Here is a 26,811-nt window from a genome sequence, read left to right as displayed (position 1 = left end):
GATAATCAATTAAACTGAAAAATATTAGGGGTGCTCTGATCACGATCGGCCGAATGCGCATCTCATCAGTAAAGCCGGTTCTCTAATCAGCGGTAAATTCCATCAGGTGCATGATTTCACAGCTGTTACTACACAGAGCCGTTGTTAACTGAGAAGATGCGCAAATAATGCTGAAAATGAACATGGATTTGCGTAGCTTCTCAGTTAACAACGGCTCTGTGTAGTAACAGCTGCTCGATGTGAAATCATGCAGGTGCTGTCTGTGAGCGGGGCGGAGTAACAGAGCCCTCAACGCTGCGGTGTTCGTGAGAGCTGCAACTTCTCCACCCCATTTACAGAGAGAAATTCTCTGAGTACCTTTATCTCCCAAGGACTGTTGTTGAATCTTACAAAAGTTTTGGTTTGGGGTCCGTCACATGCGGCAGCAGCACTTTCCACCGCACCAATAACACGGGGCTGCCCGCCAACATGCCTGACTTTAAATCGGCACTACTAAACACAGATATCAGCCGATGCAGATATGTTAAAAAAAAAGACAAATATCGGCCCGATATATTGGTCGACCTCTAGTTCTCATCAACGGTATCTCCGCCATAAGTGCTGAATGAATGACAGGCTTTCCGTTGTAACATCGTGCGAGGTAAATAAGGGTGACATCTAGTATAGAAGAGATATGTTTCACATTACTCAGATCTTGTTTTAAATGTGTGCTGAAATAAATACCGGAAAAGATTGATTTGCGGCTTTTGAGAATCGAATCGAAAATATTTTAAAAAACGATCAATTGAAAAATCTACTTTTGAAGCTCCACTGAGCTCAAAAACCGATATGCTGATTGGGTCAGTTGCACTGGTGCTCCTAATATTGCAAATGTGACTGAAATGGTTGCATTCTAGAGCCCTGTCAAACCAGCAGTATAATGAGAATGTCAATTCAATGCAGGTCAAAAAAATAAAATCAGATATACAGCCAAGTACTGATTCAACTGATGGCACTTCTTTCATCACTAGATTTCATCTCACATATTCAATCCAATGCTTCCTAATCCTGGCAAACATTGTCTTGCGAAGCCTGTCACACACCAGTAATAGACACATCAGTTCATAAAGCTTTGTAATGGGTTGAAAGTGTGACCGATGCCAAGTGAATCTAAGTGTAAAACGCAGCATGCACGTCAAGCATGCACTTGAGTAAGTAGGAAACTATTGTTTACGCAAAGTGGGATTCCAACAAGGCTGTGAATTTATTCTAAATCATACTTAACTCAACTTCTGTTCGACGCTTGTGTATGCAGTCGTAGCAGTTACAGTTAGTCAACGTAAACCAGTCGGACTAAAAATACTGCAGCAGTGCATTAGTGTTCAACCGATTTGACCGATGCCAATATCTCAGAGCAGGGTGGCCGATGGCCTCCACGAAGCTGATTTAACACACTATTTAATTTAAAAATAAGTTGCAATTAAGTCATTTCAAATATTTACTTAAGGATCATTTAAAAAGGAGTTACTATTAAAAAAAATTATTTGATTAATATATGAACAATGAAACTTGAGATATATATCTTGAGATATAAGTTCATGTTATCACAATGTACTACAACTTATTAACTTTGGTCACACTTGGGTAAACAACTTCCCCAAATTTAAGTATAATTTTTCTATTTTTGGAGATTTTTTTTTTTTTTTTTGCCCACATTTTTACACTTGGTGTTCCTGGTTAAAAATGGCCAGACTACATTTTTATCACAAGTTTTAATTCTGTAATCCTGTTATAGTATTTTCACCATTAAAGAAACTGTCTTCACAAAAGTTTGTTTTGAAAAAAAAAAGGGAATAAATATTTTCTTGAAAAAAAAAAAAAAAAAACAGGGTAAGACTAATTTTATATATAGTAAATAGCAATTAGTGAATGTGAGAAGAATGACAAACTCTCCTGTTCCTATCAAAATTGCACAGACGGACCATCATGGAGACTTCACACGATTTAATCGGAGGCTTTACTGAAGTTTTCAAGGAATATTTAAATATTTATTTGATATTCAAAGACTTCTTTAAATAATATTAATATGCGTTTGCTGAATGCTAACAGTGTAACTACTATAGTGTTTACCTTTCGATTAACAAATAAAAGTCAAACACTTCCAACACTTTTACATGTATACGCAGTTTGCTTTAAGTCGGTCTAATAATTAAGAACTGGTAAACAAAGATAGTGAAGTGAATAACATGATCTTTAGTGCATCGGATGCAGTCAAAACAAGTGTTTTTTTTTTTTTTTAGTTAAAAAACAAGCTGAATATAGGTTGATAGAATGACATTGGATATATATATATATATATATATATATATATATATATATATATATATATCTCTACAGTCAATTCACATTCACATCTTAATAAGCAAGCTTTGCTATGAACATGGCAGAGACAGGATAAACCTAGAGGAGCTATAAAGCTGCTTTTAAAATTAAACCAGGTGAAACAAAAACATGCCAAAATTGAATTAATAACCACATTCTTCTGACAAGAAGCCAGGCTTACTAACACTTTGACAGGATAGCGTGTTTAATAGATCCAAATTGCTTATTACAGCACTTAACAGCAGCCAAGCATCTCCCAGTGACAATACTCGAAACTGTCCCCATTTCAACCAAATGACAACCCAAAACATGGTTGGGTTCAAGTTTATGGAAGTGACAAACTTGAAGACAGCACATGATTTATACACAAATGACAGTCCCTATATATAACATTAAACAATGAATCTATTTAGGACTTTTAGGAAAATACTACTCAAGTGTTATCGTTTAGCATGCGGCTAACAGAGCTACAATGATGTAGCATCTACTAGTAACGTTACACTGTGCCTCGTTCAAAGCAAGCAGCCTTTGAAGCCGGTCTAATAGACTCTGATAGTGACGGACTGTCATTGGAGATGTGATGAATGTCATGCGCGCAATAAACAACCGAACAACTCCAGCGAAAGAGTTTGAATGAGGTTGAAGACAGGAAGCGATACCTCCCCCAATCAACAGGCCTCGCTCATTACATTAGCCGCACGAGATACGACTAATTTCAACTCGCTTGAACTAAAGAGGCCTCGCAGAAACGCTTCGTGGTTTCTTACTGTACTCAGCGGAGCGCGGCAGACGGGGGAGATCCGGTAGAAACGTCGCCAGACGCGCGTTGAGGGGAACCGTTCGCCTGCTGATGACCGTTATTACAGGAGCGCGCCCGCGTGGCCAGGCCGCTGCTGCAGAAACGCACAAACTCGTGGCCGAGAAACACACGCTCCGAGCAAAGATACACACACGGCATCCTGACAGCTGAATATCGCCCACGAAGTGCACTCCGGACGACATTATGCGCTAAAACGTGATGTAAAAAGAGCCAGATGCGTTTTCCTACCTGGTTACTGTGCGAAGCCATGCTCGCGTTGAGATTTCTCCACAATCACAGGATGAATACCCTCTCGGGGTGATGTGAGTTTGTAGTACTTGGTATTACCGGTAAACACCTACTGTGACATTGTTTCCATTTTGCTATGGTCTGTCATACGGTGGTTTTACTCGGGTTTAGTGCCGCTACTCCTGCATATCACGCCGTTTCCCCCACCGTCGCAGCCATCTTTATCACACGCGCGCGCGCCCTTCTCAGAGAGCTCGTGTGCGTGCTTCGAGGGTGGGCGCGCCAAAATGACGTGCAAATTCAAACTTGTGTTGGTTTACTCGAAACATTTTTATTAATATTTTTTAACCCTCTATGGTATGTATTATGTTCTAACCATTATATATAATATAATATAATATAATATAATATAATATATTTATTTTAATAAACATTTTTAAACATCAAGGACAGGTAGCGTTTCTGATCAAACCTCCAAATATTTGATATCCCAGGATGATAATGAACATTGTAAAGCTGGCAAAGAGTAAAAGAGTCTTTAATGTCAATTTCTTTGCTGGTTTCACTTAGTAAGATGACACAAATTAATAAATGAATGGAGTTTAATTTGTTGTGGTCTTAAAACCTGCCAGATAGTTTTCATTTTGAGCCATGAATTTACTCAGAAATGTCCCATGGGTTGTTTTTGACTATGATTAAAGGTCTGTGGTTAATATGTTGCTAACGACTTTCTGAATAAGAACTACAACTACCACAAGGATGAAAGCTTACCTGCTTGAGGATTCGGACAACAGTGTAGTTCTTATGCAACTTCTTAACAACTTCCCGTTTTAAATAAGACAGTGGCTTCGAAACTAACTCGAAGGAAATTTATCTTTAAGGGGAACAAAATGATGTACTTTTAAGCAATGTTAATAAACAGAGATCAAATATTTACATTACGTAGGCTAGCGTGATGACGCACACAAACGGGTAAATCGTGTTTTTTTTATAATTATTATTATTGAAACGAACTGTTGGATAGAACACTTTCTCTTTATAACCCTTACAAAACAAAAACCCTTACATTACACCATTAATCAGTTATGCCTAACATGATTTATGTTGGATACTGGGCTACATGAACGCTCCACGTAAGCTAAATGGTTCGTGTTTATTTAGAAACTTTGACTACCGATCACGGTTGCCAGTACCTGGCAACATTGGAACAGTATCGCGCGTAAAGTGTCGTGGCCTCGTGACGCGACTGTGAGGCGGAGTCATCAGACAGGTTTCACACAGGTGTGTACGTCCACAACAACACGAGAAACCTGGACGAAACTCAGACAAATCACTGCTGACTTCGGTAATTTCAGCAAAAGGTAGGCTCCGGGTTAATTAACTGGGTCTTTACAGAGTTAGGCTACGTGTAAGATCGTGACCTAGTTTATTTTGGTGATTTGATTGACCATCTTTCGACTAAACTCAATAAAACGTTTACTTTACAAAAGCACTTTTTAGAAAAGTAATGTGATTCAACTGATAATATTTTTTGACTGTTTAAATATATAAAACAACAACCACCCACATCAGTTAACTAACAATGTGTCATGTTGGTTTCACTAGTATCCGGGGACTTTATATTAATCTGGACGTGCATCAGGTTTTAAACTCATGACATCAGTGACATCTCCTTGTTTCTCAGGCAATGCCAGAATCAAGCCGGCATCATCACACAAGGGACAAAGACTACTCTAGTCGAGACAGGAGAGATGAGGACAGAGAGGACCGGAGATACAGAGATGACAGATCACAAAGCCACCGAGAGAAGCAAAGATACGCTGACACACAAAGGGACCCCCGAGTGTACGAGGACAGCCGATATCACAGTCAGGGAGTGTAAGGAGGGATTTTGATGTCTCTTTCCCCCCTTCAAAATGTGTATGTTCTTAGCAGAAGTATGACTTTCTGCCCTGCTTGTTGTAATATTTTCTACAGGCCCAGTTACACCGAGACATCATCTTCATACTATGATGACAGTCAACCCTACAATCATAAAGGGGCACTCTACAACCTAAAATACATCATAACAAGCAGAGGTAAACTCACTTTGAAATTTTGTTGGTTCTGGAGCGGCTACGTCGATACAGTCTCTTGCTAACCTAGAGAAGCAGTCAAAATATCATGAAACATGGTAGAAAACTAGGTGGAGATATAAGACGAGAAGTAGTTTTCAATAAAAGTTTAATACAGCTTTAATCCACAGAACCAATCAATCATCAACAGAGAGCATTCACTCACTTCTGACAATGCATTCAAACAGGGCTGCACTTTCCAAAGTATCATAAGAAACCATTGATGCTTTTGGGAACAGCAGCCCAGAGCAATGCTTATCAGAGGACAGGAAAAAAAACATGCATGTTTTATTTGAGTTATTTCAGAATAAACCAATTGAAGTTGCATAGTTTCTGAAATCTGTTTTAATGTGCGTATGTTGTCCTGTAGGCATCTGTCAGGTCATGGTTTTCTTCTTAAGCTTGTTGATTGTCATCTGTGCTGGAGTGAACTACAGTAACTCGGGTCGGTATCGGGATATCGCCAGCTTGGGCGGTTTGTACCAGTACTATTACGGAGGAGCGAACGCATTCACCGGAGCAGAGGCGCAGAAGGTCCAGCAGCTCGATGACCAGTTCTACCAGCTCAAACTGCCCCCTTACGTCTACAGCATGGCGTGCGGCGGGGCGCTGATGCTCTACGCTTGTGCCACGCTGGCCCTCGGCGTGTTTCGCATGCCCTACCGCTTCCCTCCTCTGCTGCTGGCTGAAGCCCTGCTGGATGTGCTCATAGGTCTCGGTTTCATCCCTGCCCTCGCTTTCTACTTCATAAAGCTGCAGGAGATCTACAACGACCCCGTCTGTAAAGAGAGGGAAGCCATGTACAGCAGCATAGGTCACAGAGGGTTCGAGTGCAATCTCAACGGGGCTGACATAGCTGGAGGCTTGTTTGGGGTTCTGGGGGTTATTATATTCCTCATAAGCGCCGTGTTTGCCATCAAAGCCTTCATAAGAGTCAGGAAGATGAAGCAGAAGACGACAACCTGTGAAATTTACGCCATTTCATGAAGAGATTCGAATGTGGAAAGCACAGAAGGTCCTACAGTAGTGTAAATGCTTCGGTTGGTATTTTTACAGTATCAGAATGATATATATTTTTATATTTTCTTTTTCTTTTTTTTGTTAAACCTTTGCTTTCTCTTAAGAGTTATGGACTTGCAATCTTTTTTTAAATTCTTTTTTTCATATATTCTTCACAAACATACTTCAGATTTGATTCATCAATTAAAAAGAAACACAATATATTGAGAATGAGTTGATTTACACAAAATTAACTAGTGTTTCTGCAGGTCTTGAAAATGTCTTTGAAAGTCTTAATTCAGGGCCTTAAAAGGTTCTTCAATCAAGAGCAGAAGGTCTCAAATTCATAAAGTCATGGCATTAAATGTTGCATTCACTGCAAAAATAAGTTGTTTCCCAATACAAATAACTAGCTTTTTAAATTGTTTACTTCACATGCAAATGTAAAATTTTTGAAATATTTAACAAAATTAAGCATTTATGTTTAAAACTTTGAATTAAGTGGATTTTTCTGAGCCAGAAGTGAATTCACATTTTACTTAAACTGATTTTTCATCTCAAAAAATGTATCTTGATTTAAGAACCTTTAGAAATTTGCACTGGAAAACAAATCAAAAATACTGAGGATGAACAACACTTTTTTTTGCAATGTGATCAGAAGGTTCAGTAAAATATATTTCCATAGTCTAGTCTTTGGGTTATTCGGGCCATAAGCTGTTTTTTAAATTAATTAAAAAGTAAAGGAGATCAGTTGAAAGTTGTGCTTTCAAACTTTAAGTATTGCTTGCTAATACAACTCATTGTGTTCTCCCTAAACCTTTACATTAAGAGAACATAGAGAAATATTCTGATCCCTTCGATTGATTTTCTAAGTTTTCTGTTTGTTCTTAGATCATGAAACCATTATAAAACCTGCAGGAAACTTTTATATGTTATTTACTACATATTCATCATACTATCATGTTTGTATTGTCTTTTATGCCAATGAGACTATAGCTCACAGTTTGTAATTTAATATTAAACCAAATAATTTTCTTCTCTTCTTTATATGTGCATCTAATAAATAGGTACTCAAGTATTTTGAGACGTGCATCAGTGATACACACACACATCTCATATAGAACGTCTGAGACATCAAACACATGTGTTTCACAGTAAAAATGTTTATTGCTACTTGGCTGAAAAGTTAATTAAAAATACAGCTTTCTGCTCAAAACGAAGCATTAGCAGCATCTGAAATGAAACGCTGAGCCAGAACTCACAGTAAAAAGTCCAGTCCGAGCTCACAGACAGCAAAAGTGCTCGCATTTAGTCCTTTTACTAAATCAGCAAAACGACTCCAATGATCTCCTAAACTTAAAACGATTCAATAATTTAACACAATGAAAATATACAGCAGTTTACTGCATGCTAAATTAGAAACTTAAAAATATAATATACATTATGCTTCAGATATTAAAACAATTTCTAATAAACAGAAAAGTTGATATTTTATACAAATAATCACATGATAATATATTCATTATATATATATATATATATATATATATATATATATGTGTATGTATGTATTTATTTATTTATTTATATATATATACATTTATTATTTATATAGGGCATGCTTCTCACATTAAATACATGAATAGAATCTTTAAAGATTGTACCTAAATGGGTGAGAGTTTCCCTTCGAACCCTTAAATCCTAGATTCGGCTCTGGAGGACCTGTAAATCTGCATGAAACTATGAAGTACAAAAATAAACCTCAGCTTCTTGGCATCGAGAGGAAATATTAAAGCGTCTCTTAAAAACAAAATGTACATAAATGATGAGAAGATCAAGCTTTGGTCACGCGTGTCAACAACGGGAACCTTATCTCAGTCCATGTCTGTCCAGAACGAACCGGGATTATGTGCAAAAATGTCAATGAATACGCCAGATAAAGATGCATTTTTGCTTTCAAAAGCAAGTTTTAACTCTGCCAGGGTAAAACCACAATCACACGCTCACACTGCACTTTCACACCCTTGGTCAAAAAATGAATAATTCTGTCAGATTAAGAAAAGGATGAAGCATGTTTCTGCGCACTAGCACAACTGAAAGGAAGTGGCGAAAATGATCAGTTTTCAGTCAAGTTTCTGGAACTCTTCCCTCATCTGTCATTGGTCAGACAAACAGTTAGCCCCACCCTCAAGTTTGCGCCATTGGTTGAAACTGGTTGCATTGTTAAGCAAAACAATGTACTGATAAATCTAGAACGTTTGCACTTTTTACAGGAATGGACCTATGAATAGCTTGCTTGATCTGGGAGAGGAGGAAGTGTGTTAACTAAAAACAAAAACTTCAAGTTAACCTTTAACTTATTTCACTCTTTTTTGCCTAAGTGTTCACACACGAGTTGCAAAATCCAGTTACAATAAAATCAGAGAAAGTTACTGGCAAACAAATCATCCTAATAACATTAAATAAATAAATAAAAATGCGTCATGATAGAATTTTAGATCCCCGATCATGTCCTTTAGTTATAAACTATTGTTTAAAAAAAAAAAATCTACTTTATAATGTGAGCGGGAATATATGCTTTGTGTTCGTAAGCATACAATTAAAGGGATAGTTCACCCAAAAAATTCACTTACTCTCATGTGATTTCACTTTCTTATGTGGAACATAGAGGATATTTAGAGATTTTTTTGAAGTCAATGCTAACTAAAACAGTGACATAATGAGATTTTGTTTTGGTTCAGCTGTTCCTTTAACAAATGAATGTATACCTGATGGCTATTTGCATATAATGTCAAGGAAAACTCTATTAGGCCAACATTTTCAGCAACTTGAGGTTCACCTCATCATGTTTTGGCCAGGAGAGCACAGAGCACAAATGTTTAAGGGATCTAAAATACAACATTTGTGGCAAAAGCAACTAGCATAATTGCCTGGAAAAACAATAGACACTCTCCACAACAGTACACTGCACTTGACACCAACAAACAAACACATTTATGGATTTTTCCCATATTCTTCAATATTCTTCAATATTCTAATCTTATTAGAGACGTATAATTGTTGCATATGTCATTTTTAAGCATGATTCAGATATGCACCATGTTGTAGGTCTATAGAAGGTGCTCTCGAAGTGGTAATAAAGTGGCTGTATCAGTGATGTTGTTTCCTTTCAATGTTAAAACACTGCGAGGGATGTAATGCTTCTATAGCTATTAACAGACTTGGACTAGATCCTGCAAACAAAGCACGCCGTCAAAACGCTTGTACTCTGCCTCTTAGCACAGTATGACTCAGCATGTTGTGCCTCAACCACATCTCGCCTTTCAACCAAACAGAACAAATGACATTTTCAGGGGTTATTAAAGACATAAAAGAGGCCACAAATCAAAGCCTAATGACGACTGCATTTCGACAATCGGTAAAATCCAATTCTTAAATCTGAGCTATGTACAAAGTGCTTATACAGTGTAAAACTATTTTACTTTATAAGATTGTTTAATAGCATACAGCTCTAAATGATTTAGGGAATCTAAGGATATATTTCTAGAAAATGTCATTTTTGAGTGAAAAAAAGGGAATTGGAATAGAAACACTAAAGAAAAGATTGAGGAAACCTGTTTTAAGGCCATGATGCTGCTGTGTGCACAATACTGGCTTTAGGAGCACACAAGGGATGGCCGAAATACTCAAAATAACCTACCTTCCCTTCAGGAACCACTACTACGCATCTTTTGGCACTAGAGCTACAGTTTCAGGTCTGTAGGCAATTATAATTAACCCCTCGAATATCTTTCTAATGCTTGAAGACAGGTTAATGGCAGTAAAAGTTAAAGTTCAAAACCTTCCTCGTAGTTAAATACTGGGATCCAGGTTAGTTACGTGGCAGCTTTTTCTCATAACGAACACAAATCTGTATGCAAGTTTGGCACAAATGACCATGGAGAACAGTAATTAAAAAAAGATCTGAATCGTGAGATGCAATTTGTTAAACGTAATATCTGAGCATACAAACACGCTTAAGCTCAATTTCAAGTTGATGATTTTTTGTTGTTGTAAACCTGCCGATGCTGTGATTACATTTCTGTATTTGAAGTGCATGAGTGTCAATGGGAATTTGCTTCCTATGTAAAGACTATGAATGAAATCATGAATTATAAGAGTACAACTAATAAATTAAAACATAATGTAATGCAACTGATGCCCTACAATTGACAAAATAAAAAAGGGCTTTAGATAACATAAGTAAATTAACAATTCACAATGGGCTTAGTACTCGACTGTCCCTAACTTTAAATCTCCTGCATATATATATATATATATATATATATATATATATATATATATATATATATATATATATATATATATATATATATATATATATATATATATATATATATATATATATATATATATATAAATTTCTGGAAAGACCCTTGTTTTCAATACACACCACTAGATGTCTCCTCAAACCATGAGCACAGTGTTTTACTGCACAGAATTCCCTGATACTGTGATTGTGGCAATGACAAACTCAGATGACCAATATATTCTCCTTCCCAGGTCGTTCTTGTACGTACCATGAATGGCTAAAATAGAGCACACATACCCACACGCACAATACAGGATCTCTCATATATAATTAAACCTCAATGTCAGCTGTTCATTTTTTCCTTGATTATGAGATGAGGAGCAAATATCCCAGCTTCACTGAGATCCACAGTAAAACTGCACTACTACAAAGACCCAATGACATATTTTCAGCCCAAGGCTGTATAGCAGGGGCTCTGTCATGTAGTCATGGCACACTCGAAACTTCAAGTACTCTAGACAACCCGAAACCGCTCAAGATAGGAGTTCAGACAAGATTGTGAGGTCTTTCTGCTCCCCAAAATGACCTTAAAGGTGTGGCGATGCTTCCTCTGAGCACTGGATGTAGTATTTGTCTCCATCTCACTCTGACCTCCATCACTTGATCGATTCCCCCTCTAGGGTTTGAATGTTACGTTGGGTTCATCGTACTCTTCTATCGTGCATTATTGTGTTATTATTTATGTATTGTGTTATTTTCAGGGATGGTGGAGAACGCTCTTGTCTTTTTCAACAATACTTCTTTCCACAATGACAACTCTTTTCCATGAAACGGAGCGGGATGTTTCCAGCAGGTCAAATGGGGAAGATATCCAACTGAAAACTTTTCCTCATGGACTTCAAAAGTGCAGATTACAGACTAGTCGCCACTATGGGAAGGAAGGAGAACAACACTGCACCAGAACAGTAAAGGCTCTGAACCTCAACCATCTTTAAGAGGCACTTTTCTCATCTTTTGGTCTCAGTTTAGCTTGATAGTATCTTTCCACCAGAAGGCAAATGTGATCACTGAAGCCTACTTAAGCCTGTGACCTTTGATATAAAGGGCGAATGTCGAGATGAACTCACGGCATGGTGATAATGAGGTACTCCAGCTCCATGCTGTGGTTTTTGGTCAGAAATAGCCCATGTTTTTCCACAATCTGAGACCTCAATCTTCAAGATGTCATCGGTCCTGACTTGTCACCCATTTCCATCCTTGACTTGGATGTGGCCACCGCAGATCAGCCCAAGAATGCAGATGCAGGGACCCACACGTGATGACGCTAAATAAGAACTGGATTATCTCGAGCGTGCTAGCCTCTTTGATGTGGCACTATGATGCAGAGATGCTCCGATGGTGTGGTCCTCTTGCACCAGCTATAGAGCGGTGTCGTAGACGTCCTGTTGCAGGACGGTGGTGGGGTGCAGACCAGCGATGGTGGATTGAGTATGGTCCCAGTTGGGGTCTCTTGCTGAAGGCGGCGTTGAAGGAGCCGGTGGCGGCCCGGGAACCACAGGGCTCTGTCCTCTCAGCTGCTCCCGCACATCTTGCTCCAGACTCGGCGGTATAATTAACTGGTCTTCCGGGTCTTGCTGGGCTGGTGCGGCGAAATATCCCGACTTCTTTTTTGGGGCCTCCAGTGCTACCTCAATAATATTGTGGCTGTCCTCGAGAGCCACTACGGAGCCATTAGAGAGCTTCTTCCCAAAGAGGCTGGAGGTTGAAGGAGACTTCTTCAGATCCGAGATCTCTCGGCCGCATACGGCCAGCAGGCAGCCGTTGGTGGCAGAAACCACCACGCTGTTTTGCCGCCGCATTTTGCTGTTGGGATAATCCGAGCCCCTCGAATCATCCTGGCCGTCCGGGTCCTTGGGACTTTCCGGTGGTCCGGAGCGCAGCTGAAAAGCGCAGCAGTGGATGTCCACTTCCACCTCAAGCTTACTCCCGTTTGAGATGACGCCTTCTAAAGGAGCCTCGTCGTCGCTGTCCAGTCCGTTGTCCGATTGGTTGCTTGAGAAGGTTGCGCTGGAAGGCTGCCGCTGGAATAGAGCCGGGTGCGCCCCTGGCCCGGTGTTACACAAGGTAGCGGTCGGATGCAAACTACAGCGGCGCTCCGGACGAGCCGTTGGTCCTGAAGAGGGGTGCTCGTCTGAAGCGGTGGACCCAGCCTCGCTGCCCACTTCCGAAGCGGACATCTCGCTGTTGAACTCAGAGGCGATGCCACTGCTAGAAGACGGTGTGGCAAGGTCACCAGGAGACACAGAGATCGGTAACAGTGTCTGGGCTGTTGGTCCTCGGGCTTCTGCGGTCGAGAGAGGAGGCTCGCACGTACAGCTGTCTTCTCCGATATGCAAAGCTACCACTACTGCTCCGACATTGTCCCGGCACCCATAGCTCTGTGCCAGCGTGCACAGCTTTTTGGCAGCAGCGCGGGGGTCTCTGACAGCCAGCACAGTGCTCACTGCCTCCTGGTAGGAAACCTTCTGGAAAAGTGCTTTGTTTCCTAGGATCAGGAACTCATCCTGGGAACACAGAGGCTCTGTGTGCACCCAGGGTTTGGGAAGCACCCAAGGAAACAGGTAGGAACAGCCAAGTAACCGTGAGCAGCATGTCACCCCACTCACCTTGTTATCCTACAGCACAAGAATCAAATGATTAGAGACACAAATAAGCCGTTACTTCTCATTCAAGGCCATATTTCCAATAAACAGCATGATGCATCAGCCAGTTGGCTTAAAGGCATTAGTCCGGGTAGAGCCATATTTAATTTTCGACAGGAATGAACCCAAGGCTAAGAGGTGAGGGATAGTAGTAAAGTGCGTTCAGTGATTGTTCAGCTGACAAAACGTCTTTCCATCCAATTCAGGAGAGAAAACTCCATAAAACAGTTTTGAAAGTTTTCAGAATTACATGATCTAGGAACTTCATACAGCGTGGGCCATTATTACGATTGAGTCTATCCCTCACAGCCTGGTTTTCAGCTTCGTCCAATTTCATATGGCGTCTGACCTTACTAAGGTCTATGGGATGAATTTAGAACGAGTCAATACCTCAGTGATAATAGCTTTTGCCAGTTTGACGCGCTCCATCTCCTCAGCGCTCTGTTCTAGGCTGAAAACCTTTGAGAGGGCAAGAGGTTGTCCATCACGACACAGTACAGCCTGGCAGGTGCCTACGTTGGCCACAGTGAGACTGAAGTAGCGGCCAGCTTCGGAGGACTCGTGATGGATGTAACAGAGCAGAGCAGAGGCACCGAGCTTCTGGCCTGCCATGCCAAGTTTCCTGCAAAAAATGCACGACAGCAATATGAGAAATGCATTTATTATTTATATAGATAAGAATATAAATCAAAAGCTCTGTATGAACTATGGTGGGTTCAAGTCATATTGTTACAAGTTGAACGGCAAGTCATAATTACGTGTGGGTTTTCTTTGATTCCAGAGAAGCATCGGTGGGAAAATATGGCGGATGCAATAATGTTTTTGTTTTGCACTCAAACGTACGAATTATGATAGTACTGCACAACTATGATAGAATATATAATATCTTTAGGTTTACAGAACCTTCATGAATTTAAAATTTAAAAGTAAAAAAAAAACTAAAGGCAAAACACACTTAATGTGTGTGTGTGGGAGTATGCAAAACACACCTATGAGAGGTAAGGAAAGTGTTGCACATGTATACACTGTCCACACTGGAGTGCTGTATCTCCTCTGCCAATACATCTCCCATGGTGCACTGCAGTAACCTGGAAACTTCCTCATTACGGTCGCCATCAAAAATCCCATAAGCAGCGTCCGGACTGTCCCCGAAGTGATCCACAGCCAGCACAGACACACACAACCTGAACCCAGATAAAAACAGCAGATTTCAATGGAACAAATGCGCTTCATGAAACCAACACCCAACCCAAATATTACAATGTGTACAATATCACATTACAAATACATTTCAATGAATGGTAAGAGATACACCTCTATAGGTACATACACACTCTCACAAACACAAAAGTGGCCCCCCTCGGTGTATGAAGGGTACAGAGAGAGGATGAGATATTTGAGACGGACTGCTTTGAAACTGTGGAGGTAATGCCCTTCGCAGGGGGAGCCGAACACACTGAGGTCACATTAAACATGTAGAAACAAGACGTTCCAGCTGCGTCTTTCCCTTGGTTTCTGCCAAATCTACTGTGAAACCCAACGCTACAATTATTCTGAGAATGCCAACTGTTTTTATGCCATCTAAATATTTATTGGTTGGATGATTAGTTGTCTCAGGGCCAGATTGGCAAAACATCTGGATACACAAAACGTTTTAGTCTTTTCAAGGAAAATTCTTACACACTAGGAATTTTTCTTAAGTGCAATCCTTGAAAGATACTCTGGAAGTTTTAAGGTTTTCATAAGAACCTCTTATTCTTAAGAAGACAATATCGTTAGTGTTATATGTGTTTGGGGAAGTCGTGGCCTAGTGGTTAAAGAGTTTGAGTCCTAACCTTAAGGTTGTGGGTTCGAATCTCGGATCCCAACTGCTCCCTGGTCGCCGCGGCATAAATGGTTGCCCACTGCTCTGGGTGTGTGTTCACTGTGTGTGTGTGTGTGTGTGTGTGCACTTTGGATGGGTTAAATGCAGAGCACGAATTCTGCGTATACCATACTTGGCTGAATGTCACTTCACTTTCCATATGATTAGCAGCTACTGCAGAAGACTTTCTGATCCAATGAAATGAAAAACTAGCTTTTTGGCTGACTGCTGATTACGTAATATTATAATAAGCACAAACACTATTGAGACTGGCTTCTTTTGAATTTCGAAGAAATCCTAGTAATTAGTCCATTATCAAATAGTCAATTTGAAAATTGTTACTTTTCTGAAATGAGACAACCTATACGCTGTATATCGCCAACAAATGTGACCTAGCAAGTGTTATGTTGCAATACTTAATATTTAAAATAGGCCAATAAATTCAATAAACAACTTATCTTTTGGGATTTAAGACAAGTTGGAGGTTATCCTAACTTATATACAATGATTTTTCAGAAGATTATTTTGAAGAATTTGAATTCTTAAGGTTTGTTTTAAGAACAAACATAAGAAAAAAAAAATCTTAAGTATTTTTGGGAATAAAACTGATTCAAATTTAGATTACAAATATATTTATTTCTTAAGTAAGAAAACGGCAGTTAAGATTATTTTTATTCTTCCAAATATTTAGAGTTAGTCTGATCGGCATTAAAAAAACAACAACAACCTGATTGGTTAGTTTTTTTAGGGATGGATTAATCAGATATTGCAATGAAAAAAATATTTATTGGGCCTACAAACTAGTCATTTATGTTAGCATTTGACTTTCATAAATTAAAAATATAATAGATAATTGGAGGTTCTGGATTGTATTCTGGTGAACAGCTTCTTTTTTTAGATTTAGGCTTCCTTAACCAAACCAACCAACACTGACAAACACACTCATCGTTTCCAAATGTCTCCAGATTTTGCTCACTTGTTCCTTTGCCCACACATCTCAGCGTAACCATGATCCCACAGGGCGGACGTGCCCCGTGTGTCTCCTGCGGTCACGGCTGGCTTCTGGTCCAGCTTCAAAGTACTGATGTGACTGGAAGAGAGGAGGACACAGAGATAAAGACAAAAAACACAAAAGCAATTAACCACCCGGGTCTTTGAGTGGATCAGAACAAATTAATATTCATCAGCTGCATAATGTGCAACTGCTGCTTGTAGCATCTCACCTGAAGAGGTTGAGTGTTTTGTGCTCTAACATGAGGCTGCTGTTGCCGGTCAGATCCAGCTCTTGTAGGGTTGAAGGCAGAGAGTCCGGCAAAAGGATTTCGGTCTGCTCATTACAGCTCACATCTACTAGCTGCACAAAGAGCAGACAAAATACATTCTTCATGTGAAACACTGAATGGAGTGTGACAAACAACAGCCCTGTTTTGTTGGACCAAAGGATGAACATGATAAAAATAACGCTAAATAAATAAAGGTTAAAAAAAATGTTAAAGAATGTAAAATATACTGTGAAATAAAACATAAAATAAAAGTGTTTAACAAACAACTGCCAATTTTTGTTGAATTTTGGGGACAAAATGATTCAGTTTTGACAGACTTAACTAAATACTAAATGAACTTGTGAAATATAAAATAATGTAAAACAAATGAAAGTAAAAGGAAAATAAAGATGCATTATAAAACGATGTTAAATTATGGTGAAATAAATGTGAAATAAAATAAAATGTGTAACAAACAACAGCCCAAATTTTGGGGATTTGGGGACAAAAATTATTCTGTTTTATCAGACTTAACTAAATAAGCCCCCTTTTTTTTAATCAATGAAAAAAAATACGTTTTCACAATTATATTATAAATATTAATATTATTATATATATATATATATATATATATATATATATATATATATATATAATTTTTTTTTTTTTTTTTTTTTTAAAGAAGTCTCATGCTCACTATGGCTGCACTTATTTAATTAAAAATACAGTAAAAAAAAAAAAGTGAAATATTTGTACAATTTAAAAGATTAAAAAAAATTTTTTTAGCAGCCATTGCTCACTACAGTCCTTCAGAAAACATTCTAATATGTTAGAATTAGAATTTAAACATTCATTAAAATATAAACCATGTCCATGAACATTGATGATAGCTACTAAACCTTTTCTCTTCTAACTTTAATTACTGCAATAGCTATGCATAGATTACAATTTTACATTTTTAGATATTCATTCATTACTGCCACCTGATGACTCTGTGGTTGACTTAAGATTCTTACTAGTGGTCGATACTGTTTTTCTGACAGCTGCTGCCGATATCTTGAAAAGCAGGAGGGCCAATAGCCGATAAAATAGATATTTTGTTTGATTAATATTTAAGAAATGTGTAATCATTGGGCAATTGATTAAAAAATAAATGTGTAACATAAACACATTTATACTTTAGATGACAAAGCATTTTTCACCAATAAATAAATATTTAATAAAAATACAAATTAAAAAGAAAGTAAACACTGTAACCAACAGTGCACTCATTATTCTGGGAAAGTTTGTGTGCACTGGGAATCATATTTTTCAAATAAAGCCAGGTAACACTCAGCACACAGTGAAAATTATATGAATATGACAGCGGCCAATTGCATAAAGCGCAGCATAATATGAAATCACGAGTTTAAAGCATTCAATTAAAAAAATACTTTTTGTATACATTAATTCCTTTAACCATTCTATCTGATTTTTATTATTAGCCAGACTTCAGTATCAGTATAAGACAGAACTGTTAACAACAACAGTAATCAAGAGAGAGACTGCGAGCATATATGAAAAATGCCAAATATCGGCCGATATATCGGCTTTGTCGATATATTGGTTGACCACTAATCCTTACGATATTTAGGGGCTTTCATATGTCCTGTCACCATAAGTCACAGACCTTGATCTCGGGGAGGCTGAGGACTTCTGGGAACACGCTGATATGGTTGGAGTGGACGATGAGCGTGTGCAGTCTCTTGCAGCTGGACACGGTGGAGGGGATCATTTTCAGCTTGTTCCCACTCAGATTCAGTTCCTCCAGGACCTCCAGCTTACTGAGCTTGCTGAAAACATAACAAAGAAAGGAACATTAGCAGAATTCAAGGTCATTTACACCGATATCATCACACAGGGCCATCTGAGGGTCCACATTTTTAGTATCTAATTTGATTAATAGGCTACCTAGCAGGGAAGGACTGCAGTTGGTTATAAGCCATATGCAAGACCCGCAGGTTCTGATGCCCCACCAGTAGAGCAGCGCAGCTCTCATTCAGGTTGTTTCCTGTGAGATAGAGCTCCTGCAGGGTGCTGAGGCTCTCCTCTGATTGGCTGCTCGGCGGGATCGTCTCCAGCGCATTGGCAGACACATTCAAATACTTTAAACTAGTAGACAAGAAGAACAAGGGAAGACAAGTTTACAAGCAGTACAATCATGTTTTTTTTTAATGAGAAAGTAAAGCAAAAATTATTGAGATGATACAACCAAAGCCTCAGAGCTGCAGCACATCTTTCAGCATTAGAGATGCTCAATGGATGACAAGTAAATTAAGCTACAGGAAATGGAAGAGCTGCGGGCTCTTACATACACACACACATCAGTCTATGGGACAGTCACAAGCCTCCAGGTTTTCATCCAAAATCTCTTAAATTGTGTTCTGAAGACAAACAAAGCTTTTATGGGTTTGGAGCGACATGGGGGTAAGAGATTAATGACAAAAATTTCATTTTGGGGTGGAGTATCCCTTTAACAATAATTATTTATATTTTGCTTTAGTTAATGTTTATTTTATAGAGTAAAAAAAAAAATTCCGGTTTTAGTTTACTATTATAACCCTGTTTTCCAGTTTCATATAAATTTAACTGTAAATCTTTCACTTTAAACATGTTTTGAGTCTACCCTGATTAAAGGACAAATGACATAATCTGATATCTAATTAAAAAGACTTTGTTCAATTTAATTACTCAAATGTAGTTGGACACTTGTTCTTAGTAGCTTGACTTTAGTTTAACTACATTAAAATCTTGAGTAGCTACAGTTCCAAAGTAGCTCCGAGTGTGTATCTGTATCTGAGCATTTATTATTTCCAAACAGCAGTTTGCGAAGTTCCTGTAAAAGACCAGGAATAGCTCAAGCAGCAGGAATAAAGGTCCAGACCAGAGAGAGATCCGGCAGAAATAAATAAATAAATCGCAGGAAACAGAGAGGGAAAACACAAGGAAGATGGAGAGAGAAAGAGAAAACCGAAAGCAGAGCCGGAGAGAGAGAGAGGACAGAAGGAGGGAGTGACCTACTTCAAGGCTTTGTAGAAGAAGCTCTCTGGAAGTTGGCGCAGCTTGTTGTGCTGCAGGTCGAGTGTTTCCAGCGGGACGTGATCGAGCAGGTCAGCCAGTCTCTCCAGCCGGTTGTTCCCAGCCAGCAGTTTACGCAGACTCAGACTGCTGAGAAATCTGAAAGAAGGAGGGACAGAGAAAGAAAGTCTGGTTTCAAAGACTTGGTTTCATGCTTAAAACATAGTTTAAAAGTTTTAAATGAGGGAAGAAACTCAAAAGCAAAGAACCCATCAATGCCTAGACACCTTTACAGGGATCATTTACTCATCATCATGTCTATCAAAACCCATTTACTATTATTAAATTATTTGTATAAAAAATAAAAAAATAAAATGGGGTGGGGGGGTTGGTATGGGGATCAAAATCGCAATTGTAAAATTGCAAAAATATGATTTTATATATTAAAAATAAATGAATAATAGTAATGTAAATAATACTGTAACTAATAATATATTTTAAATATAATAATATACATTTAACTGCAAATAATAATAATAATTATTACTAAATTAAAATATCAAACAAAATTTAAGCTGCGACAGGATTTTTAAGTAAATAATAATTATGTACATTTATTTACTGTCAAATAAAGATCATTGAAGAAAATAATAACATTTTATTTTTCAGCACAGATGTAAAATTACAATATTACTATTTATGGCTGCAACTGATTATTATTATTTTTTTTCTTCAGTATATACGTTTTCATGTAACGCTCAATTAAAATTAGTATTTAAGAAAAAATAATTATAAAATTATCTCACATTTAAACAAGCGATGCATATATCTATTTAATTAAAATCACACTAAGCCATATCACAATTTCAGGTTTATTTTGATTAATCATGCAGTCCTAATATACACACCACCCTAGTTCTAGTCTTCTGAAGCCAAACAATAGTTTTATGTGAGGAAAAAAACACACATTTAAGTGGCATTTCACTAAAATATTATTTAAAATGTTATTTACACCTTTTTATTCATATGTGACCCTGGAGCTCAAAACCAGTCTCAAGTCCCTGGGGTATATTTGTAGCAATTGCCAAAAATACATTGTATGGGTCAAAATGATATAGATTTTTCTTTTACGCCAAAATCATTAGGATATTAAGTAAAGATCATGTTCCATGAAAATATTTTGTAAATTTCATACAGTAAATATATCAAAACTTAGTTTTTGGTTAGTAATATGCATTGCTAAGAATTAATTTTGACAACTTTAAAAGGTGATCTTCTCAATATTTAGCATTTTTGCATCCTCAGATTCCAGATTTTAAAATAGTAGATCTCTGCCAAATAACAAACCATGCATCAATGGAAAGCTTATTTATTCATCTTTCAGATGATGTATAAATCTTAATTTCGCAAAATTTAAATTTTAAGACTTTTTTTGTGGTCCAGGGTCATAAAATATTATTTATACATTAAATATGGTTTAATATGATTAAAATATTTACACTGGACTTAAGAAAAAAAAAATAGCATTACACTTCGGTTCTTGTATTTGTTTAAGCAAAAAGCAAGCAGACAATATTGACTCTGCTGTGAAGAATGGCATGTGAGAGCTTCATGACGACTCTTCAAAACATTCTCTTCTCATGGAAAATATAACAGCATTATTAGTTTGGAACAACATGAGGTTGACTAAATAAAGGCAGACAGAATTCACTTTTTCACATAGGTCAAAGAGTGCATCACTCAAAGTCTCAAACGGGACACAAACTTCAAGCCGCTTATTATCTCATTTGTGCACGGCTTTTAGCTCTTTCAGATGCAAAGGACTGTGTGTTAATGTGAAATTAGCTAGAAATGGTGCTTGCATCTGCTTGGCGTTTACATCACTTTGCTCTGAGACAGCATCAAGTCTGCTGATGAACGCCGGCCCATTTCTATTCAGATCCACCGTCTCAGTTTAGAAACTGAGGAAGATGCAAAAGCAGTCTACACACACACACACACACACGCACCTGGCCGGGAGCTCAGACAGCAGATTATGGGAGACGTCCAGCACCTCAATCTTCCTGCTGTCACAGACCCAGTCTGGCAGGTATTCCAGGAGATTCCTGCAGGAGGGATGGGAATTAACTCCAGGCTAATTACAGCAGAGCATTAGCATTGTACAGGAGTGAGCAGGGTAAAGCCGAGCCTCTTGTAGATGAGCTGGTCAACATTCGGTCACAATTGCATTACAATGTGCATGTTTTAGTGCAAGTACACTACTAACTACCAGGGCTGTCAAAAAATGTTTTCGAAAATTTCAATATGTGTAAAAAATAAAATGAAAAATAAATCCACATTCGAATGCAAAAACGTTGCATTAGAATTTTAGGTGTGCGTCAGGAGGCAGCCTTATCAGTGGCGCACGAGATGTGATGACGATGTAAGTGTCGTGGCATTATAATGTTTTTGTTAGTTTATCCAGTTGAGGCCACAAGAGGCAGCGCTACTGCGGTGTACATTAAAAAACATTGCGGAAAAAGAGAACATTACTGCGGAGAAGATCTTGTTTACATTAAAACTGAAACCAAGCCGTTCACTCAGAACAACTTTTTTCCTCTCATGTTATCTTATGCTTTGAATAAACGTACTTTAGTAATATTTAGCTTGAAGCGCCCTCTTGTGGCCTCAGGAGAGAAGCCAAAATCAAAATCTCTTTAATTCTGCATTTTAAATTTGAATACAATTAGGATTTTGATAATATTTAAGTACAGAATCCGAATTTAGTTTTTCAGCCATTTCGACAGCCCTACTAAGTACAGAGCAGTGTTGTTTTAGTATTATTTATATCCATTTACAGTATTTATTAATATTTTGAATTAGCTTTTACATTTATATTTTCAGTTTTCATAAGTATTGGTCATTTAGTTATGCACTACTGTCATTTTTTAATTGAACTTTACCTTTAGTTTTTAAACCTAATATTTATATTTTCCTTTATTTTCAGCTGAATTTAACAAAGTTTCTTTAATTATTATTAGATAATAAATAGCATTAGTTACTAAAAATATTTTTGTTTAGTTAAAGGCAACAACACTAGTACAGAGACGTACTACTAAACAAAATGTAAATTAACAATATGCAATTCATTTTTATAGTGTAGATATTTATGATTGCTAATTATTTCTAATGCAGGTGCTCATTTTAATATTTTTTGAGATTTATTGTGCATTTGCAATTTTTTTGTTGTTTTTTTATTTTATTTCAGCTTTACTTTTTTTATTTTTATGCATTTTTTTATTATTTTTCTGTTTCATGTTAAGGTTAAGTTTTTTATTGATTTTAATTAACAAAAACGTAATATTAAGCTGATAAATGATTATAAAAATAGTGTGTTAAAAAAGTTTGTTTTAGTAATAGAGTTGCAATTTGTAATTATTTTACAGAGATATTAGCAATTATTATTTTTGGTACTATTACTAATTTTGTAAACATGTTGTGATTATTGTTCTGTATTTGATTGCAATTAACATTTATTAACTAGGTGCAACCACAACAAGCAAAAATAATTTTTTCGGTCTCTTATGAAATGGTCGGTCGCTGGTGCAAACTTAAACTTCATATATGCTTCGACTGACTTTGATTTAAGTGCAGCATTTTCACTTTTAGTTTGGACAGAACAAATGATTTGCTGCTAGAAATGTTTGTTTCACCAGTGATCTGCACCGAATGAATGTGAGTTACCTTGACAGGTCCATGTGTGTGAGCTGGCTGGGAACAGGGTAGATGTTGACCGTGGTCAGACCTATGACAGATGATAGAGTGATTACACGGGGTGACTCCTCTGGTTCAGACACGAAGCCGTGGAGGTCTGTACTCACGGTTGTCTCTGGCGTGGAGCGAGCGCAGGGTGAAGCCGCTGAGCGTCAGGGCTCTCAGCTGGTTCCTCTGACACTGCAGGCTCTCCAGACTGCAGGCCGAGCTCAGGTCCAGAGACGTCAGCTGGTTGTCTCTCAGGTCCAGCTGGGTGAGGTGTTTGACCGGCTCCACAGTTTCACTTTTAACACAGCGGAGGCCATTTAACCTGCACACAAAAACACAGGCCTAGTGTCAGCTGCAGATATACTGAAGATCAACCCAAGTGAAGAATCCAACTGGCAAAAATATAATATTGAATGAACAGCACTAACAGCAAACAGGTAATGAGAGCATTTGAGCAAATCTTACTTATATTACTAATAGCAATTTCAAACATATATAAAATGTGAAGCAAATAATAATTAAAAATTAAGCAGTGCAACTGTTTTCAACATTAATAATAATAATAATAATAATAATAATAATAATAATAATAATATGTTTCTTGAGCTCCAAATCATCATTTTAGACTGATTTCTGAAGGATCATGTGACACTGAAGACTGGAGAAATGATGCTGAAAATACAGCTGCGCATCACAGGAGTAAACAACATTTCAAAATACTATATTAATATAGGAAACAGTCATTTTACATTGCTAAAATATTTCACAATAGTACCGTTTTAACTATTTCAATCAAATAAATGCAGGGTTAATGAATATAAGAGACTAAAAAAAATATAAGATATTACATATCTTTGTAAGATATTGCAATTTTAGTCTTACACTAGTATTCATAAGATCATATATATATATATATATATATATATATATATATATATATATATATATATATATATATATATATATATATATATATATATAACCTTTTGAACAGTAGTACAAGACTAATATGTACATTTAAGAAAATACTCTTATGCTCACCAAGGGTTCATTTATTGGATAAAAATACAATAGAAATAGTTATAATGTCAATTATTATTTCAAATAAAAATAGCTGTTTCTGTGTGAATATATTGTAAAATATAATTCATTTCTGTGATCAAAGCTGAATTTTTAACATCATTACTCCAGTCTGCAGTGTCACATGATCTTTAAAAAGAGCATTGCTGCTCAATGTTATCATCAATGTTGAAAACGTAGACACACACACACACACACACACACACACACACACACGTACATATATATTCAGGACTGGATTCTTTGATGAATACAAAGTTATAAAAACAGTATTTATTTGAAATAATTTTGTAAAAATCTTAATGTTTTTACTGTCACTTTTGGTCATTTCAGTGCATCTTTGCTGAAAAAAAAGTATTAATTTCTTCAAATAAAACACTACTACTAATAATAATAAAAACTAGCAGGAAAACTACAAGTCTCTCATCCAAACTGTACGCTTGTCTTTGTTTTCTGAGTTATGTCTGTGAACGATCAGTGTCTATGAACATTTTCTGCTATTTTGTGTACAAAGAAAGTGGAGATAGAAGTGGAGTCATATTTCTTTTAAATAGTTTTGACATCAGTCTATTCTTGTAGTATGATCTATTGTATTTTACCTCAGATATACGACAGAAACAGCAAACTGTGGCTGGATGCTTTACATGTCAGATAGAGGGTCTTTTCCTGTCAGGGAGGGAGGGAGGGAAACGGCTCACCGTAAATCAATACTCTTAATGTGAGTCATTCGGAGCAGGCTGAACAGATCCAGAGTCTCCACCCTGTTCCCCGCCATCGCCAGCTTGTCCAGGGCCCCGAGGCGCTCCACCACGCCGGGGACCAGAGGGAAGTCATTGAAGGAGAGTCCCAAGCTGCAGAGCTGCGTCAGGTTTCCCAGCTCCTCCGGAAGAGACTCCAGGAGATTCCCGTCCAAACACAGCGTCTGTAAGCTGAGCAGATCACAGTTTAATTATGGAGAGAAATTACATCTGGCCATAGAGCACATCTACAGTGTTACGGTTACGCTGGAGAACTCGATTTCTGAGATGAACAATTTATATTGACTGCCAAATTCATGAATATTAAAATGGATAATATTCAGGTTTTTTTAGTGTAATTATTGATTGAACACTGGTGACTGTTTTTGTCATAACTCTCCATAGCCTCACAGAATGTTGCTTTAATAAATTCATCCTCATATTATATGTAAGGAATATAATATAATATAATATAATATAATATAATATAATATAATATAATATAATATAATATAATATATTTTATAAATATTTAATTTATAGTTTATTAGTTTGAGAGTTTATATATTATATTATAAACATACTATATTATATATTATAATGGTTAAATTATTAAAGCAACATTTTATGATATCAATAATTCTATTATAATATCATATCATATCATATATTTTAGTATAATGGTAATTTTTTTAACCAATTATATTGAATTTATAATTTGAGAAGTCATGCATTCTATAAAAATATAATATAATATAATATAATATAATATAATATAATATAATATAATATAATATAATATAATAATTTATTTTATAAAATTTTTATTATTTTCCTTTTAATTTGAGAGCTATTATATTATATAAAGGTTAATTTATTAAAGCAACATTTTATGATCAAGCATTCTATTATAATATCATATTTTAGTATAATGGTTAATTTATTAACCAATTATATTTAATTTAGAATTTGAAAAGTCATGCATTATGTATTATATTATATTATATTATATTACATTATATTATATTATATTATATATTACATTGGTTAATTTATTAAAGCAACATTATAAAAGAGATTATGCAATATAATATAATATAATATAATATAATATAATATATAATATAATATAATATAATATAATATAATATAATATAATATAATATAATATAATATAATATAATATAATATAATATAATATAATATAATATAATATAATACTAAGCCAGATATAAGACACTGCAGGCCTCCGTCATGTTCAGATCTGAAAGCAGTGAAACTAGGCTGATTTTTATGCTTGATTTAATCTGCACTGATGAACTTCATGCATTTCACTGCTTCATTTCAGGGGGAAAAGACGTTAGTTCGACAGGCTCTTTAGTGGCACACTTGAATATAGCGGACTGTAATTGCGGGAGCAGCGGTGCTACAAACCAATGAATATTTTAAACACAATCATGCAAATCAAAGGATTATTCAGATCATAACCCATAATCGCTCTCATTATTTTGTGTGCGGTCATTTTGGCAGAAAC

General features: G+C 36.7%; 3 protein-coding genes across 4 annotated transcripts in view; 1 reads left to right on the top strand and 2 right to left on the bottom strand.

Moving 5' to 3' along the window:
- The window catches only part of LOC113051835 (ubiquitin carboxyl-terminal hydrolase 10-like), a 43,393-nt gene extending 39,719 nt beyond the window's left edge, over positions 1–3,674 (bottom strand). The window contains exon 1 of one of the 2 annotated variants that reach the window (XM_026215967.1): positions 3,410–3,674. In XM_026215967.1, the coding sequence (XP_026071752.1) occupies positions 3,410–3,430 (21 nt within the window). In that variant the 5' untranslated portion in view covers positions 3,431–3,674. The remainder of the gene's footprint in view (positions 1–3,409) is intronic. The other variant, XM_026215966.1, reaches the window with a different exon arrangement.
- Positions 3,675–4,174: 500 nt separating this feature from the next.
- On the top strand, positions 4,175–7,598 carry marveld3 (MARVEL domain containing 3). The gene is made up of 4 exons (XM_026215968.1): positions 4,175–4,770; positions 5,094–5,287; positions 5,387–5,487; positions 5,894–7,598. The coding sequence occupies exons 2-4, from the start codon at positions 5,097–5,099 to the stop codon at positions 6,508–6,510; spliced, it is 909 nt and encodes a 302-aa protein (XP_026071753.1). The 5' UTR covers positions 4,175–4,770; positions 5,094–5,096; the 3' UTR covers positions 6,511–7,598.
- Positions 7,599–10,949: 3,351 nt separating this feature from the next.
- The window catches only part of LOC113051834 (PH domain leucine-rich repeat-containing protein phosphatase 2), a 47,192-nt gene continuing 31,330 nt past the window's right edge, over positions 10,950–26,811 (bottom strand). Inside the window, exons 8-19 of the mRNA XM_026215965.1 lie at positions 25,239–25,469; positions 23,580–23,782; positions 23,443–23,503; positions 21,729–21,824; positions 19,723–19,878; positions 18,613–18,813; positions 18,332–18,494; positions 16,624–16,754; positions 16,377–16,490; positions 14,526–14,720; positions 13,927–14,158; positions 10,950–13,509 (exon numbers count right to left, since the gene is read on the bottom strand). Coding sequence (XP_026071750.1) covers positions 12,253–13,509; positions 13,927–14,158; positions 14,526–14,720; positions 16,377–16,490; positions 16,624–16,754; positions 18,332–18,494; positions 18,613–18,813; positions 19,723–19,878; positions 21,729–21,824; positions 23,443–23,503; positions 23,580–23,782; positions 25,239–25,469 — 3,040 coding nt within the window. The 3' untranslated portion in view covers positions 10,950–12,252. The remainder of the gene's footprint in view (positions 13,510–13,926; positions 14,159–14,525; positions 14,721–16,376; positions 16,491–16,623; positions 16,755–18,331; positions 18,495–18,612; positions 18,814–19,722; positions 19,879–21,728; positions 21,825–23,442; positions 23,504–23,579; positions 23,783–25,238; positions 25,470–26,811) is intronic.

Source organism: Carassius auratus, chromosome 32, assembly GCF_003368295.1.
Source record: "Carassius auratus strain Wakin chromosome 32, ASM336829v1, whole genome shotgun sequence".
Taxonomy (NCBI): domain Eukaryota; kingdom Metazoa; phylum Chordata; class Actinopteri; order Cypriniformes; family Cyprinidae; genus Carassius; species Carassius auratus.
Note: the sequence above shows the minus strand (reverse complement) of the source record. Positions and strands in the feature narration are given on the sequence as shown.